This window comes from Labrus mixtus, chromosome 12, assembly GCF_963584025.1.
Source record: "Labrus mixtus chromosome 12, fLabMix1.1, whole genome shotgun sequence".
NCBI classification, from domain to species: Eukaryota; Metazoa; Chordata; class Actinopteri; order Labriformes; family Labridae; genus Labrus; species Labrus mixtus.
In genome coordinates, this window is record NC_083623.1 from 21,303,771 (window position 1) to 21,322,785 (window position 19,015).

A 19,015-nucleotide genomic window follows, 5' to 3' on the forward strand; every position below is an offset into this window, starting at 1 on the left:
CAGCTTTGTCAAAGCCATTCTGAAACACCAAGGGGGTCAAGTTTCCCCTTTTGCAAAGAGAAACTCATCATGTAGTAGGATGTTTCCGGTGGGTTGAAGTCGTCTATTTCTGACATTCTCGATGTGCCAAAACATTAAGAGAACAAGGTCAAATCTGGTCTACATCACTGTGTAGTAAAAACTACCTCTCCACAGCACCTCTGTGTCGTGTGATTGTAGAGTACTCCGAGCCACAACAGGAAGCTCAGAGGAAGAACTCTGCACTCGCTTGTGTTCCCAGAAACGTTTCTCTGCTGCTAAATTCAACCAACAAATGAAAACACAGCTGACATAACAGGGCTCGCATGCAAAGGCTTCTGTGCATCTTCATGTACTTTAAATATGTTCTAACCGCTTCATGTGAAAACAAACTTTACAATAAAAAGAAAACAGATATAAAGACAAGGGGTTATTTTACTCCAAAAACTTTTTTTTTTTATTGTTGAATGAAACAGTGTGGGTAAATGTACAGCAAACAAAGATAACATCAGTCTCCTTCTGGGAACTGCATATCCCATCATGCTCTAACTTAATCCGTCAGGTGACAGGGCTCTGCTCGCTCAGTCTCGCTCTGCCAGGGCCATCAGGTGGGTGTCCACTTCAGTCTCTGCCAGAATCCTGGAGAGAGCAGACAGGGCTCATGAGTACTGTATCCAAAAGATACATCAAATACAAGGAAACCCTAAATAAAGATGCATCGACATACATTTTTTCATACTGACTGAAAATAATAAATTTGTTTTTTTTACAAGCAAAAAAAAATCCTCCGCTTGAGCTTAACTTCCATAATGGTTTCCGTTAACGTTATATTTGTTACTTGAATTTAGACTCTCTGAAGAGACGAGACTACAGACCCTTTTGTTATCTATTTCTTCAACCCGCACATCTGCATCATGTGTGCTGCAGCGACGGAGGGTAGAGAAAGAAAGTCCCGTATCTAATCAAGCTCTAGTGGACAGAAGGTCCTGATTGGTCAAATGAGGTGTCCGCTAAAAGGTCATAGTGCATGAACAGCTGAAGTTTTGAATCAATCGATGGATCTTTATGGATGTAATGTGTTTTTCATTCAGTCTTTTACTGGATTTTTTTTGTCTTTTTTGTATATTAATGTGGACAGAGGAAGAAAGACGGGATGACATTTCTGCACAATGAATGACAGACAGACAGAGACTCTGCAACTTTCATGTTTTGTCAATAGCCCACAGTAACCTGTGTTCAATATAAAATATAGTTTGTATTGATTAATTAAAAAAAAAAAATTCCATCATTCAAAGGAAAGGAACTGAACATTCAGACTGTTGGTTCAATAAAAGAAGCTATTGAAGAACATCAATATGTTTCTTGGGAAACTGACGGGGTATTTGGACAGTTATAGACAAAATGCTTCAATGATAAAGCAAGAAAATATGCAGATCAAATGATGAAGAAATGTATTTGCTGTTGCAGCCTAACCCCAGTTTATGAGAGAAAAATCAGCTTCAGTTCCATGAACTGACATGTTATGTCTTCAAGGTAAACATATATAAAGGCCTATTTGTATTTGACAGAACAGTCTCTCTTAAAATCTATTAAAACATGACACTGGTTGCAAGCAGAAATGCCCTATTGATGATTCATGTTATGCCTAAGGATCAAAGATCAGAGTCACATTTAGGACTGCAGATGTTCTCTTACCTGAACTTGGGCTCCTGTGTTGTGACCACGCCCACCTCCAGTTCAGAGGGCTTGAAGTCAATGGACAGAACAGTTGACAGACAAGAGATCGCCGTCTGAAAGGAAGTTTTACACCGTGTTTATCGTATTTGTGTCTCTATTACACGGATAATTTACGGGATATCATAATTATGGTAATAAGATAATAAACCACACAGCTGGAAACCACCTGTAAGGTTACTTTTACTTTCATGTTTCTCTACCTCAGTTCCCTGCCTGTAAAGAGATTTCATTTGTACCTCAATAGTTTGTTCAAAAGTCCAGTCCAGTTTCTTTTTTACTTTCTTCTCCAGGAAGCTGGTGGCTTCTGTCTGTTTCACTCCAGCAGCAGTGGCCTTAAAGCCACAGTAGTAGCCTGCTGGGTCGCATTTGTACACCTGGGGTCCCAACTCCTCGTCTACGCCGATCACGATCATACCTGCAAGCAACAGAGGAGCAATGAGAGAAACATTTGGAAACACTGCTTTAAACTGTACAGACATGATTTAACCATCAAACTCGACAGTAAATGAAGAAATACACTCACAGCAGCCCAGTGGTCTCATCTCAGCGTTCTGCGTGTACACTTGCGAGATGTCAGCCATTCTCTTACACAGCATGTCCACTGGGATCTCATAACCGTACTTGTACTGCCAGTTGGCTGCCTCGTAGCGAGCTCGCTGGACTTGGGACCGGCTGTCAGCTGGAAGACATCAGACACAGACAGTGAGAAGGAGGGAAAAGTGACAGATTTTATCCAAAGCATCCATTTAACTGTAAAGCAGCCATAATGATACCTCAAACATGAAGTGAAATGTTTGAAAGAAAAGACAGAAAGCGACTCGCTTGGTAAAATTAACAGTTGTTAGGGTAGAGGAACAGTGAGCTACAGAGAACACAGAGGTGATTATTAACACCTAACCCTTTCAACTTTTTCTAAATATTCACAGAAAATACTTGGGATTTTTCTTTTCAAGAATTTTTTTTTTTCCCTTTTTTTGGTTTCCAAATAAGGAAAAACCACTGAGGGTCCTGCTAACAGAGGCCAACACAGTTTAGAGGAAAGTGGAAAGTTTATCAAAAGCAATCCCCGGGAAAGGGACAGAAGGAAGGGAAATTTTGCTGAATGCACAAAAATGAAACATAAAATAAACAAATGGAAAAACTGCAAACTGTATTTTCTTAAATAATAAACAGAAAAATCCCTGGACTATTTTTTATAAAATTGGACAATGACAATAAAAGACTATGCTAACAGTATGTGTTTAATTCATTGCTCTTATCAAACAAAAATTGAAATTGAATTGAAAAGTCTTCCCCTCACCTGTCATCCCAGACATTACGCATCCAATATTATCTGTTATTCTGAAAAGGTGGGTCACTGTGGCGGAATCCAAAAGCTTGTCCTGTTTCGAGAGAGGAGAAGGTTTAATAGAAAACTAAAAGATGAATCAATGTAGCAAAAGGAACACTGGCCTTAAAGATTTTTACTGCATCCACTATGGTGAGTTTGATAACTTTTTCTGAGAAAGTCAATTCCAAATGAGCAAAGTAAAGTTAAAATAAACACAGACGTATTACTCACGTAAATAACTTAAATATATCTGACAGTCAGCATTGGCTGTTGCCAAGAACAAGTCTTATAAGTGCAGGATGAAGATCACAGTAGCTCCCTTACACAGCCTGTTCAAGTCAAGACTGTGAGGCCTCTGTTACGCCTCACCGTCTGTGTAAGCCACAGGGCCGGAATGGTGGGACAAAGTCGTTCCACCTCTGAGCCAGCAGTGTATGTAGTAATAGAGAGCTAACAGAGGTGAAACAGTGTCTGTCGCCCTTTCCAGATTATGATTCTGTAACAGCTGTGTAACAATTCTCCACCATCCCCAGGCCTTTGTATTTTCATATTGATTCCACAACATTATTGATGTCCGAGTCTGTGACTTCACATTACATTACGGTGTTGCACAAGCAAAACGTGTAAACAAACTGGAGATGCACCCATTGCACATTTTTGGACGATTCTGATTCTTTTATTTCTTTTACAGTCTGACCTGCCGATTCACTTTTTCTTTCTTTAAATGACTTTAATTGACAGCTAAAAAATACGATTTCAAGTTCATGATAAAACACTGACTGTTAATAAACGATTTATGAAAAAAAATCTTTGCACTAGGTTACATGACCAGCTGACTTTGTGCTCACAAACACATCTCTCTTCTCTTCATACACAGAGCAGCCTGCCCCTCCCTCATTCTGTTTCTTTTGAACTGCTGACTTAATTCATCAGCAGTATGTTCATTAAATCACCTTAAAACATGACTTGTTTTGTACAGAAACTGAATTGCGTTAAAAACAAGCTTGATGTTCATAACGTGGCGTATCAAAATGATCAAATCTAATGTAAAGTTACTGAATTACATCGGGTACAAAAAGCTCCATTTCCTAAACAATGCCAAAAGTTTACATTCGACAGAAGAGGTCTAGAAAATAACTTGTGCATTTACAAAAGGGATGTATTAAGAGTGCTTTTCAGCCCAGTGTGTGTATGTCTGTAACAGTAAACAGGAGATGGAGGGAACATACAGCCAACACTGTGCACTTATTGATTGATTGATCACGGATCACCTCTCTGCAGAAAGAAAAACGTAGATGATGAGGATGCCCTACGAACAGCACGTGTTATGCATATAGGGAGGGAGATCAATACTTTTCTCCTCTGCTGATGGGCACCTCACATCCACACTGTCCAAAAGGTTAGCTAGTGTGTGTGGGTAGTTGTTGCATAAGTGTCTTTATCGCTGTGTGCATGAAATGTGCTCATGTGTGTTAATCTGAAATCAGCGTAGAATCGTTTATATATTTGTGAGGACCAGGCAGTCACTGATCACGGACAAACAGGCTGAAAATTTGATAATTCCGGTCGCCAAAAATTGATGCATCTTGAAAAGACACAGTGGGGACTCCACATAACCACACTCAGATATGCGCACACACACAACTGTTCTTCCCTGATGGCTCATATCTCGTCCCTGTAATGCCTCTGTTCCTACATCTAATGCTGGCACAGAGGTGGAATGACTTCACCATCACGCCTCCGGACATTAAATATTGAAGGGTAGACATTACAGGGGTCTAAAGACATCACATTGAACTGGCTAAATGAAAAGGACATTTTTAACAATGATGCCAACAGGATGGAACAACATTGGATGTGTGAAGTGAAGCTTGCACTGTAAGCTGGTGCGCGGGGGATTTCCCAAGGTAAGACGTAAATAAACAACGCGGAAGTAGCGGCCGAAGCAACAGAGTCCGCTACACAACGTTATAAAGAGAATATTTGCCTTTATATCAATGTTATGTGTAGTCCAATGGAATGACAACATACTGACGAACAGAAAACATAATGCAGCCGTTTAATTACGTGCACGGAAATCGTAGTAGTCGCGGCCAGACACTTTAGCTGGTCACTGTATATAAACGTTATTCTCTTCCTATTGGCTCAAATTGAAAATCTCCGGAGTATATTCGACCGCGTTCAGACATCAGCTCCTCCGGATTATCTGCGGAAAAAAATACTAGGGGTCTGGCAGGATAAACTCCGGGTAATATCGGAGTAAAAAATTTGGCTGTTGCGTTCACACATACAGCTCCTCCTGGAAATCTCCGGAGTTTTTCAGGAGATTTCCGTATGTGTGAAAAGGGTTTACGTTAACAAGTAACGGCCCTTTTCCTTTGCTGCACTGTGAAATAACCCAATATTAATCCACTGTGTGGTTCAGTGTAAAAGTGAAAAGGTAGAGTAAGAGTGGAGATTTGTTATCATACAGTAGATGAATCTATGTGTAAAAAAAGGGCTCATGATGCCAACTCACCGGTACTTTTTTCTGTGTTACAACAACAGCACAGTCCTTCCCCCTGACTGCTACAGATGTTAGTCCACCTTGGTTAATGGCCTTGAAAGCATATTCTGCAAAACAAGAAAGACAAGGATAAGAAATGTTGATCCCAAATCAAAGCCACTTGTAGGGGTTTATTTACATAATACATTTAACTAGACGTGTTTAACTTCTGGGGTTTGTTTATCAGATAACAAATTGGTCTGTCCATGTTCAGTTCAACTTTAACAGTAACATGATTACATTGTTATTTACCGTGAATTGTCCCTTTAAGTCTAACCAGGTCAAATAAACATAGGATAAATCTAGGATAGTAAAGATAATTTCAGCTAAAGAAACAGTAAACTAACTTCACAACACTGTCATATTTGACCGAATAACAAGTTTACATAATCAATGAATCAGCTTGCTTATCTGCGAAGCTAACTGTGCTAACTAGCTAGCCACTTTGAGTCGCTGTATTTTGATGAATTGAAGCTTCAGTAAAGTATAAACAAAAAATATAACACCAGGACAGCACACTCACAACTTTCATTTTTACTTATGATTCTTCTTTCGTTTTAGGTGAGTGTAATTTATCACATTTATCACCCAGCTACGCAAACCATGACAGAGCATTTAGCTAGCTAGCAAACAAGTTAGCCTCCGAGCCGGCTTTTGTTTGATCTGTTCTGAACACTGACCGACTTGATAGAGTCTTCCTTCTGGAGAAAAGATGGTGATGTGTCGATCAAACCCTGCACTCGAGCCTCGGGACATTGTACAAGGTTATGTTGGCCGAGAAGTTCCTCCAAATGAATTTGCAATCTGAATTTACTTCATGCACAATATTTCCATCCGGTAGTGTAACTCACGGCCTCCCAACTACTTCCGGTGTCAAAGACCTGCCGCGTTTCCATGGTGATAAGACATTCAAACGTTGGAGCAAGAAGCCAAAAGCTAATAATAATGTCAATTAAATGAAAATTATATTTCTAACCAGATATTGTAAAAAAATAAAAAATAAAAATAAAATACACAAGACACAAAAAACTGGTAAAATTTGCAATAAAACCCACATTATTAAGACATTTTGATGTGACTACAAATTCCTAATGCGAGATAACCATAGGCCCATTATGTTGTAGCCTAATGTATCGGATTGTAGTTAACGTGTAAAAAGCAACTAACATGTAAGTTTTCACATGACAGCAACAATGTAGCCTAGGTGTCTGCTGATGTTTACAAATAAGGTAAGATAATAAACACACCTGTGTTTTGTATGTCCACTCAGTTTAAAGTCCATAGGCCTACATGAAAAATGTATTCTGCTTAGGATTGTCTTTAACAATAAATTACTTTATAAAATACTTATTGGTTTTAGGCTGTTGTATTTTTTTTTGTGTTGTGTCGTCAGTGTTTGGATAAACCTATTAGGGCGAGTGAGTGGCTGTGTGCTTTACATTATATGCCTTAACAGTGGGGCAGTGGGGGTCCCTAGTCTATGGCACCCTTATTTTCGAGATCGCAAGCTTGAAAGTGTTGGAACCCCTGTTGAAAGTGATCCAATGCTATTGTTGATAAATTACACTGAAATGGACATCTCTTCACTGTACTCAAGCACTTTCAATATCATATGTCGGCCTACAGGTTTGCTTATAATAATAATGATGTCTTTGGAGAAAATAAAACGTTATGAGTGCACCCTGTAATCATTTCGAATAGGAGAATAAAAAAACTTTTCTGAAAATCATTGGGATTTGACACATAGCTACAGCAGTGGGGTAAAAACCAAAACAAAGAGGATGTGTCAGTTCCCATTAGTGTACAAGTGAGAGTGTTAGTGTTTCATAAACTGCAAATCAAAGCTAATAATAGCTGTAGTTTTTATATATAGCCTACAATTAACATTCACATTTATGGAAATAGGCTATACTGTATAAAACTACTTGTCTCAATCACATAGGAGAAAGCAAAGGTGTTCCATTATAACCAAAACAATGGCTCTGTCATTGTTCCACTTTGCCATGTCATTGTGACTTGAAGCCCGCTTGCGCAGTACCAGGAATTATTGGCGCCTGCGTGTTTCCGACAATTATAATTATAAAATTCCTTCCAGGAAAAAACGATTGTCATTGCATACTAGAACTTGTATGCTATTATCAGTGTTATCAGTAACACCGGTGCTTTTTCTGCTATGAAAAGTCAAATGTTTGCCAGGTAGAAATGTCTAGTTCCTTGTGGGTAAAGTATTTATCTTGTGTGTTTAACCATGTCATGCATCTCACAATAATGCAATTGAATACAGAACCATCACACAATCCGCCTGCTGTTACACACATGAATTGATACCCAAGTTAAGCAAAACTGTTGTTAATGTACATTTGTAAATTTGAGCATGAAGTATCTCCTTGTTATTGTCAGCTTCTGCTTGCACTTTGTTATATGACTCTTCATATTTATACATTAGCTGTTAAATGAGTGTGTGGAGTGTGTTTGCCTGCTTCAGCAACAACATGATCTTGCAATAACCTGCACAGAGAGGCTACAATGGTAACTATATATGTCTAGTACTGAGACATAGTAAAAACAGACTCTCTTGTGACACCACACGTTTAATTTTGTTATCATATAACAAGCAGAGTGAACTTGAGAATGTAACCTGAGTAAGCGGTCTTATTAATCGTTTAACAAAATCACCGACAGATTACATCCTTTTTCCTGAACAAAAAGAACTGCAAGTGTGCATGTGTCATCATGGATTTTCCCTTGATCGCCAAATCTAACACAGCTGCATACAGAATGTTTCCTTCCTCTTTGTGGGTCACCTGCACCTTTAGATAGTGACTCATACATTGTACACTCAGTGCGGTATCATGACTGTTGATAAGCAGGAACTTAGTCTGAGGATTGGCAATGCCATCAGGAGTTACCTTGTAGTACCTTGCGATATGGTTATTGTGAAAAATTCCAATCCTTGTCATTGGCCTATTTTAAAACTACACAGCTTGTGATACGACCACTGATGACCTATGTGGGAGTATTTTTATTTATGTCCTAAACCACTTTGCTCAGATATGACTCAATCACACAAGATTTACGCAATAATGTGTTTTTTTTTTTTTTTTATAACAAAAGATCATCATCACCCCCTTCCTTATCATCATCATCATCATCATCATCATCATCATATAAATATTAGTGCAAACTCCAGTATTGCAAAACGTTTCCACTCCTGCACAAGCAGTATTTATTCTTAGTAAATAAAGCGGCAAAATGATGAAGACAAGAGTTTCAAAGTAGATTTTGCAACTCCTAAACATGCATCTATCAAAAAAAAATTCTAAAATTCTAAAATCTAAAATCATTGTAAAAGTTGAGGAATTTAGATGACATTCATATTATACCATATATTTTTTGGAGATATATTCTCAGGGCCTAATTGAAATTGTTGCCGAACTGTACAATTGCTCTGTGATAAGGAGAGCCCCCCTGATCACAGAGGACCCCTCTCACCCCCTCCACCACTCCTTCCAGTTACTGCCATCAGGCAGACGCTACAAAGTCCCTCTGGCCTGGAAAATCATCTACAAAAAATCCTTCATTCCCTCTGCAATAACCATTCTGAACAAAATCAAATAGACCCCCCTTTTTAGAAACTGTTGTTTTTAAGTCCTCTTTTAAGGTACTGCACTTTCTATTTTTAATGTAAGTTGTGTTTATTGTTCGAACCTTGTCAAAGGACAATTTCTGTCTCTGTTGGGACAGACAATAAAGTCTATCTATCTATCTATCTATCTATCTAAATTATTCAAAGGTAATACCATGCTTCTAGGTTAGGTTGCATCTGCACCTAGACAGCAAACCTCCCCACCCATGCTAATACCCCTCTACCCTGATACCTCTCACTTACCTCCCCCTTTCCTGTCCTCTTCCCCACCTCCGCTCTCTCTCTCTCTCTCTCTCTCTCTCTCTCTCTCTTTCCCTCCCCCTGGTTCTGTTCTTACGTTACAAAAGCACAGCTCATTCATATAGTCCCAGAGCTGCATTTGCACACTGTATTCACATCTGAAACCAAAAAAAGACCCCCACCTCCATGTCTCAGAGAAGAGGCGTGGGACTAAATTGTGGAGTGCAGGGGGATCTCCACCATCTATGAAAATGCTTTTCTTTTCTTCTTTTTTTTTTTTTTAACTTTGCAAAGCCCCAATCTGGTTAATGTTTTCCAAGCACAGAAGTTTAGATGTTAGGCAATATAGGAAACACTAAAACCCCTCATAACTTGAAATGAAACATGAGCAGTTTAGACTCATTCTGTAATAAACATTTTAACATCATATTTTCCCGTAACAAGAGACATTTTTATGACTATGACAATTTTCCAAATATATTCCTCTCTGACTGTCTGTTGAACACGCAAACTAAACCACTATTTTATTCTCATAAGAAAGCATGAAAATATAAAGCAAACACAAAACATTTATCGCATCACAAAGCCGACAGTTTCTTAGAACGTGCATGCTCTGAGCAGCTTCTAGGAACAGCTTATCGTTAGTGAGGTGGAATGCAGAAAGATGCTAAAGTGATATAAGTCTACAGTGCACGTGTGTGATAACAATGTTGCGTGCTTTCTTCCTTTTCCAACACACACCCTCTTCAGAATTTGCATGCTGGCCCTGGTAAATTGTCTCGTGGTTTGTGACACACGGACACACGGACACACAACAGTGGTTGCACATTAGCCTGTAGGTGAGTTGCATTTAGTGGCGCCCTCAAATTACGCTTAAGGGATTACTTAAGGTATGAGTTGGAAAATCCCCCAAAGAATCTTGTCATTCAGGACTGGCTGCATGACATTGAGACAGCAGACTCCTCCATCTTTAGGGTGTAGCAACATTGGGGTTTAATAGTGAACCACCCAGGTTCTTTGTGCAGATTCATATTCAATGAGTGTTGTTGTTGCTGTAGACAGCTTTACTGTGCAGAACAGATGACAGACTTGTACAATGAAATCACACCTGTTTATTTTATTGTTATGCAACCCATAATCCTGATACTAAGTCCAAAATGACTGGTTAATGACTTTCCCCCTCTACCTGTTTAAAAAGAATCCAGACACACAAACTATGTAGGAACATGCTTGTCCCCCACTCCTCTAAATGTGTGTTGTGTCAGCTCCTCCCGACCGAAGGCTGCAATCAGTTAGTGATACCAACAAGTTCAACTCTAATTGAATAAATCTCTTTTAGCTTCTTGCCAGGAAATGTTGCTGTTGGCGTGTATTTTTTATGGCATATCTTGACCAACCTCAATTCATGTTCTATTTAGGAAATATTGTGGTTTTTATGACCCAAAATCCAATCAGCACTGATGTGATTTTTTTTTCCACAGCTAAAGATTGGATGTGCTCTGAGATGGGAGAGAAGAGAAAACAAAACATACTTTCATTTACTTCTAACAGAAATGAAAACACATCTCAATTGCAATCACTTGATAACATAACACATAACAAATGCCAAAGCAAAGCTCGACTTCAATGATAAACTACGTTATCTAGAAAATAAACCACATCACATCCTTCCTCTTTTCCAGTCTCTCTGTTTTAACTTTTTAATATTTTATCATTTTGTAACATTGAAAAGTGTGTTACAAGTTACTTACTAAGTTATTAACTTACCTTACATCTGCCTGCAGTTGGCAGGGTCACATTTAATTACCTGCCATTAAAAGCAAATTAAGATATGAATGCATCCAGATGCAGTGAGATCAGATTGTCCTGACCACATCTGGAGGGGAATAGCTTTGTATTCTGATCAGTTCTTACCGTGGTGTAAGTGCAAACTGCAGTGTGGCCGTATTCTTTCTTTTAAGTGTTGATTCAGCATTAGGGCTTTGATGTATTTGAAGCTACAGTGAGGAGTTTTAAGCTGGTTATGAAATGAATGCTGAGGCCTCTACAGTATATGACCGACAAGAGCTTATAAGAGCATCTGGAATAAGATTGTTCATAAGACTATTTCTATGTATTGTAATGTCATTGTCAGAATACGTGATCAGCTGCAGAAACAGGCTGTGTTTATGTTTTCCACGGCAACGATTCAGGGTGAGTTTTATGCTTGAGTGTTAAAGACAGCAGGATGACATTTTTTATCAACTTGCGCATGAACAAGACAACCTTGGCATAGAGATACAAATGTGTTTCTTTGTTTACATAGGGGACCAAAATCTGCCAAAAGAATGTCCCACAGTGCAGCTTTAATGACGTGGGGAAAGAGAAGGGAGAGGCAGAGATAGGGGATGACCTGCAATGAAGGGCGCTGTCTGGAATCGCTTGCTGCTCTAAGGACTTAAAAACAGAAACTTGTCTATAAAGTTGAAATCTATACAAACAAACAAAAAAAAATCCTGCCACAGTGCAAGATGCCTGACAAATAGTACAAATAGTACCTGCAGCTAGCAAATCTTCTCTTTCAAAAGCTGTATGTGATGCTAATTTGTTTAATTTATTTTCTCAATTTGAAACCATGTTTGTTGACAGGTCCATCAGTCTGGCCATCTGTTAATATTAGGTGTTCATGCAAAGAGCTGTGGGTTGGATAACATTCCCCGGGCAGAGCTCAATCTGGGGTAAAATAGATTTTAGGAATTTAATATTTTAGAGGGGTATTCAGTAACTTGCTTGAGTTTTGAAAATGGTTTATAAAGTACAACTATTGTACAAAAGGTTAACATGTACACTGCAGCATTTTTAGAAAACGTTGCATGTGGTGATTTACTCTGCAGTTTACTTCAGTTTAAGCTTACAGCTGGATGCAAGCAGCTTGCCAGTTGCATAAGTTATACTGATTGCACAATTACAACACATCTTACAACACAGCTTTGATGTGTATTTTTTGCTCTTTGACAAATTTGTCATGGACAGATACAGAGTTTTATGGAAAGTTGTCACATGACTATTGTCCAGAGTTTCTAAATCAGTCAAATAAATCCTCCCAAAGGTTCTTCATCTCTCTATTGTTTTATTCACACAGCCAAGTCTTACATTCGAGTTAATAATAATGAGGATCAAAAACATGAAAGTTCAATGACCTCGAACAGTTTTCAATTGAACCTACAACGGGCTGCTAAAAATTGGGGCCATCGTCTTGTTCTCTCGGAATGTTGTTTGAAACCAGTTTCACCCCTCCTGTGCCATTACCATACCTTTAATCACAAAAAAAAAACGTGTCTACAAGTGAGAGGAGTGAGTAAGAGCTGTTTAGGATCTGAGTGAACCATATAAGAACATGTGTCTGTGGTAACAATAGGGCCCGTATGGAAGGGGGGATATCCGTGGTTTTAACCCACATATCGTTCTTTAAATGTCACACATACAAAAAAAGCCTAAAATAACCGACACATGGCATCCCAGAGACAGACACTACACTAAATGTATTCACAGACACTGTAGTAGGGACTGTAATTCAAATTAAAATGTATTCACTGTATGCACACAATCTGAAAAGTAATAAAGAAATATAAATGGGATATAAATATGAAAAGAAAGCCACATGGCGGAATGTCAGAGTGGTGGGAGAGATTAATAATAGAGCCAGCGTACTCCCACATACGTGCTTTCTTGTTCCTGAATATAACCACAAATCTGTTCTGCAGGAGGGGTAGATTCATTTAAGCTCTAAAGGAGAGGGCCTGCTATGCACATTAAAAAACAAGTGCATAGAAATAAATGGAGGCATGCTGAACAGATTGCCCAAACTAGACCTGAAGAAAAACCATAATAGGGCCTTCAGACGACAACAACAACCTTAACGTTGTGTAAGCCATCTGTTTGAGGAAGTAAACACGTCTCACACTGTGCCACAGGGCAGCAGGAAACCCAAACCCTCTTCTTCTCCTTTTTCAAAGTCTCTCAGCGTTTTGAGGCAGAGAACCCTGCACAGTGTCTCTCCGCAGGCGTATTCAGACAGGCCTTAACTATCAGGTTCTACTGGTGAGCCGTGTCTCATACCCAGCTCACTGTATCAGCCTCTACAGTCAATTATGCCTCATGCCGGGCTATCTCATTATGTGTCCCTTTAATGCCCATCATATGATAGCGGAGTGCAAACCAGACATGCAGGGTTTTACTCACGCACTGACAGAAAGTGCAACCGTACTCCTCGCCCTCAGGCTTTGAAACCCTCTCTTTCATTTTGTTGAAATTAAACCAGAAAACACAAAAGTTAGTGCAACAGCTAAGGATTAACACACCCAGAAATCAGCCAATTTATTAGCTATGATTTTATTCTGTGGATTCATTTAATAAAATCCTCATAACTATAATACATTTCAGTTATCCTACACATTTACTAAGTACATCAATTATTACAGCACTGACTGATTATTGGTCATTTTGTTTCTGGACAACAACACTGACATATTATCACCTGTAGGTCAAATTGACATGACAAACATGCTAACTGTTGCCTTTTTAAACACCAATAAGTTGCAATTGCTACTGTTTCTAATTACTCATAAAGGCCTATTTTCACTTTCCTTTTAGCTCTGGTATTTCAAGGCTAAAATATGACATTGAAGCTTCTAAATTCTTCACTTATTTTGATATAGCTGCTTACATAGTGAGCCCTAAATGTAACTTAACTGAAAAAAGAAACATGCTAACTTTGACTTTTTTGTGCCTTTCCCTCTTATGGATGGCCATCGTGGTAGCTTGCTCACACTTGCTTACTTGAAGAACTGTAATGTTATATGGTAACTATAAAACAGCTAGCACAAGCTATTGTTAGCCAACAGAGCATCAACATTTCACAGCAAGGAAATAAGACTCTAAAATACATATTCTGTGTAATCATTCGTATAATGAAGGTGTGCTAAATTTCAGTTATGCAGTTCATTAGAATGAGCATAAGCATCCAGCCTTATCTTATATGTATGTATGTATGTATATGTATGTGATTGACACTTATATACAGCAAGGTTAGCTGCCCCCTTGTCCATTTTTGAAGACTGTCTTCATTGCAAATGCTAACTTTATAATATTAACAACAGCACAGACGGCCATCAAAAGCTTTTTTTTACATTGCCTGTTCAAAGCGGGACTGTTGTGCATAAGCCTCATCTTTAATGTAAAACGCACTAATGTGAATTGGTGGCACAAAGACCTTTCGCGTTATGTGTTTGAGTGGATCTGTCTGAATGTGGGGAACGCATGAGTATTTTTACACGCTGCAATGGGGGGTAAAAATACTCTTTGGGATCAGAATTAAGCTGCTGTATGGCTAAGGGTAAAAATAACAAAGGCATAGAGACAGCAAAGCTTCTTTACAGCACTGTAAAGACAGAACTGATGTGTAAAAAGGGCAGACGCTACATCAACGTGGCACTTCTTCCTCTCCAAACTGAAGTAAAATCCTACAAGTGGAAACTAAAGAGATTTCCAGGTACAGATTTGGCTGATGCAAAACCTGGAAAACCAATGTAAAGAGTCATTTTGGAAGCTAGTAGTTCCTGGTGGCTTCAGTAATAACAGAGTGAAGTCAGTAATCTCCTGATGGCTTAAGAAAAGAGAAAACACCCTGCTGCACTGCAGAAATGCCAACTGTACTGTGCAGAAACTAGTGGCCAAACCATGTGTTCACTGGGCCATGACAAACTTGATCCTGAAAGAGATACATCAAAAACACATGAAACCAGACTGTGAAATATCAACACGGACAATAATACTGTTGTAATACTTAAGATTGGGCCATGTTTGAGCGAGACACTTGATGGACAGGCTTGTGGCACAGACTGTGAAAGGTCCAAGTTACAAAAAAAAAGCGTGACTCATGTCTGCACACTACTGTACGCCTATAAAAATCCCCCCCTTTCACACACATATGTATTCATGAAGTGAGTGTCCCCATTGTCCATAAATGGAATAACATGCTGTCATTGATCTTATTTGGTTATTTTAGATAGTCAAAGAGGATTATAAATATGAACACTCAGGGATGAAGTCACTTCGGGGAATGTTAGGGGAATTTGGTGTAAGAAAATGTTTCCCAAAGAAGTTAGGAGCTGATATGACCCTGACATAAAATAAGGTTGTTTATGATGCTACAGCACAGACTCAATGTAGAGATGGACCCAGACTGATTTATCTGCCATATAATCTAAACATTTTGAGGAGCTTCAAAATGCATTTGATGTCCTCCTCCCGTCTTCTGCCTGTGCTTTCATGCTCCCAACATTCCCAGAGTGAACAGCATCCAGGAAATCTAGCCGGCATATGAGCTTCCACGCAATATCCTCAGTCTAGTAAGATTTATTGCTAGCTTGAGGGTACGTTGGATCTTCAAACCGCCCCATAACTGCGAACTCCACTTTCATTTCAGCAGTAAGATGTTTTGAAAAACGCAGGAATGTGCTCATAGAGGATTGCTAGAGTGGAATTTTTGCTGGGAATTTCCCACTGCTGTGTGTTTGCACATGCGTACAGGGTGTGCATGCGGCCGAGGAGGAGCGCCTTTTGTCTCTGAGTGCGTCTAAACAAGTCACAAGGACTCAGGTGCATGTCTCTTTTTAAAGATGCAAAAAAACATGTCTGTGCCAAGACACAAGTGCCAAGGATGCCTCTTCTTTGTGCCAGAGCTATTTTGAGATCAATTATTTAAATTGGAAATGATCCGAGTTTAAAAGAACATACTGTCCTCTGAATTTAACAACATGCTGTCAAACACGCCAACTCATTCCAACCTCTTTTCTAATTCTCTTTTAACTGGGTTAGTTACTACAACAGGCTTTGTGCATTTCAGTATAAACTTTAACATGTATGGTTAAAAGCTGCTTCACTTCTAGACGCAATTTCAAGAAATGAAAGGAAGAAACTGTGTGCAAAACCCGCAGTTGTGCTTTAAGTTAAAAGTGCGCTTTTGCAGAAGTGGCGGACTACTGCTGACCTCCAGTAGCACTTTCACAGTTAGATTCTGCTTCTCTCCCTTCTGAAATCCCCCAAACTTTCCCCTCCGCCAAATCCTTTCTCCAGGCTGCCAAGATAATGGTCTTTTCAGGCCTCCCATGATCCACACTCTGCTGTGGATCCGCCGCAGCTGGTAAACTGGCTGCCTTCCTGGCAAGGAGCAGCTTGCATCGGCCATGTGTTCTACCTAATGGCTTTTCCAGGGTAGAGCAGAGGGCATTGTTATATAGACGGGACACGGCGGGCTGGAGGAGGTGTGTGGGGAAGCTTTCTGGCCCAGATGTGTGCAGTAGCAGTCAACCAGGCGCACATCTGCAACCGTTTGAACCTACTTGGGGAATTCCTCTCTACACTGTGTGTTTTTTTTTTTGTCGTGCTGAATCCTCATCTCAGGACAATAAGTTGCCTGACTAACTCCTTCTGTTCTTCCTCTCGTATTTCCCTCTGAGTGTCTGAACTGTTTCCCCCACAGACAGACTAACAGGTCGGTCTGGTAGCCACTTGAGAAGGTGTGGGATCTTTTCTTTATGGGACGTTTGAAGAACGATAAAAAGAGCCAGGTCTTTCTGTAAATATACGAACAGACAAAACAAGCACTTCGGCATGAGGCTGGTACCGTGGTCTTTGAATACACGCCACCACACATAACCATGACAAAGACAAGACGCAAAGATTTCAGCCACAAGTGCTTTATCAAAACAACAAGTACAAGATAGACTTCGGCTTACATAAAGAGCCTCCAAAAATGTAAATAGCAATTTAAGTTTAAGTGCTGTAATTGGGATATATATAACAAAAGGCTAAATATATCTATTGTTTTGCCGCTGCGTGGGTTTGCCAGGGAACAACAAAAGCAGGGAGTTTCCTCTGTAACAGGATGTCGGGAGATTTCCTCGTGTTTGCATTTTAAGATTCAGGACATGATGTACTGATTGACATTCATCTGCGCTGATATGCAAATCAATCTATGACCTGCTCCGGGGCAAAGTCTCCCATTACTCTGCCTGCATTATTCTTTTTGTCAAATCAAGTTCTGTTTAGGCTGTGTGTTATGTGTTCATGTAGGTGTTGTTTCCTCATAACTAAAACACTCCCTGAAGACTCACACATTCAAATTTTACCCGAGCTGAACTTTAAACACTCATTTTTGTAGGTTGTAGGTGACTGAACATACCCAGGGGTCTGTTGGGGGCTTTAACACATTAATGCAGTCTTTTAAGCAGCGGGACAACTGGGGCCTTTGGCATGTTGATAACAGACAGAGAACAGTTTATACAGACGAGGATCCAAGTTCTCCTTTCCACATTTGGTGTAACTCTAACTAATGTAAAAGCTCTGGGATTTTTGTTCCGTGTATTTAGCTTGAGTCAAATAACTGAAGGTGTATACATTAGGGACAGATTGGACAGGATGTTCTGTTGCCTAATGTTTAACTCCTGGTTTCAGCATTATGTCTGCAATGTGTTCAAAGTGTCATAAATCAATATGTTATAGTCTACTAATAAAAGTCCAGAATACCGTGGTGGCTATATGAAGCAACAGAGAATTACATAGACCTACAAACCTTTCAGTCTACTATAGCTCCATGGCGGTTAGCATCTTTTAGTACAATATATATATTTTTTTAAGCCTTTAACCCTAGACTTTTAGTTCAGCCATGGCACTCGTATCAGCAGATATACTGTAGTAATTTTCGGCAACAAAAAATTGGCACACTTCCTGAATAGCAACAAACAGCAAAGATACATATAGCACCTAGCTAAACACATATATAAGCATTAAGCTAGCAGTAAAAAAAAGAGGTAGATATTACTTTTTTCAGTTCCTAGAAATCAGAAATAAGAGTGAATATTTGATATTTGAAATGAACACAATTGTTGCATGTTTGATGGTTGTGTAAAAAGGCAACTGTTCACTATCATTTCTGCCACAGGCTAAATGTCAAGTTTTAGCTTGTCTGGCTGTGCAAAATTGGCCAAAACAAAATGCATAAATGATGCTTTAAAGCAACAATATTTGACGTTTCCATCTTAAACAAGAAGTTTCAATGGTTAATTTAAAAGCACTACTTTTGGGTGGGTTATTCCTCTTGGAATAACAGATTATGATATCTCTTTCCTTGTTGATGTTCTCTGAGCTTTATGAGGTTGGAAACTTGCAAACTTCTTAAAGATTGTTTAGTCCTTAATGCCAAACTGCTAAACTTTTGGCAGCTGTGTTAGAAATTACCATCAGCTAGTGTTAAAAATCCCAAAAATCTAATTAGACTGAAACATAAGTCTGAAGTCAAAGATGGATTAAGTGGTATCATAATAACACTGTCAAAGGGCATGTTATGAATGATCCACATGCAAACACATTGCAAACAACGGGCTGAGGATGTTTGCAGAGTCATGTTTGCACATAATCTGGTAATATTACTGAACCTCGTCAGTCGACATGGTTGTTT

General features: G+C 39.2%; 1 protein-coding gene across 1 annotated transcript; it reads right to left on the bottom strand.

Moving 5' to 3' along the window:
* Positions 1–448: 448 nt before the first annotated feature.
* On the bottom strand, positions 449–6,495 carry LOC132985253 (proteasome subunit alpha type-6). The gene is made up of 7 exons (XM_061052544.1): positions 6,311–6,495; positions 5,604–5,698; positions 3,056–3,137; positions 2,279–2,434; positions 1,992–2,170; positions 1,714–1,808; positions 449–657 (listed from the first exon to the last, which is right to left on the bottom strand). The coding sequence occupies exons 1-7, from the start codon at positions 6,384–6,386 to the stop codon at positions 600–602; spliced, it is 741 nt and encodes a 246-aa protein (XP_060908527.1). The 5' UTR covers positions 6,387–6,495; the 3' UTR covers positions 449–599.
* Between the last annotated feature and the right edge of the window lie 12,520 nt (positions 6,496–19,015).

Bases quoted from the DNA above. Each gene is read 5' to 3' on its own strand.
- LOC132985253 (XM_061052544.1), bottom strand. From the start codon at position 6,386: ATGTCCCGAGGCTCGAGTGCAGGGTTTGATCGACACATCACCATCTTT. The intron at 1,809-1,991 runs GTACAAATGAAA...ACTTCCTTTCAG, and splicing joins CTTTTGAACAAACTATTGAG to ACGGCGATCTCTTGTCTGTC. The intron at 658-1,713 runs GTAAGAGAACAT...TGCTCTCTCCAG, and splicing joins ACACAGGAGCCCAAGTTCAG to GATTCTGGCAGAGACTGAAG.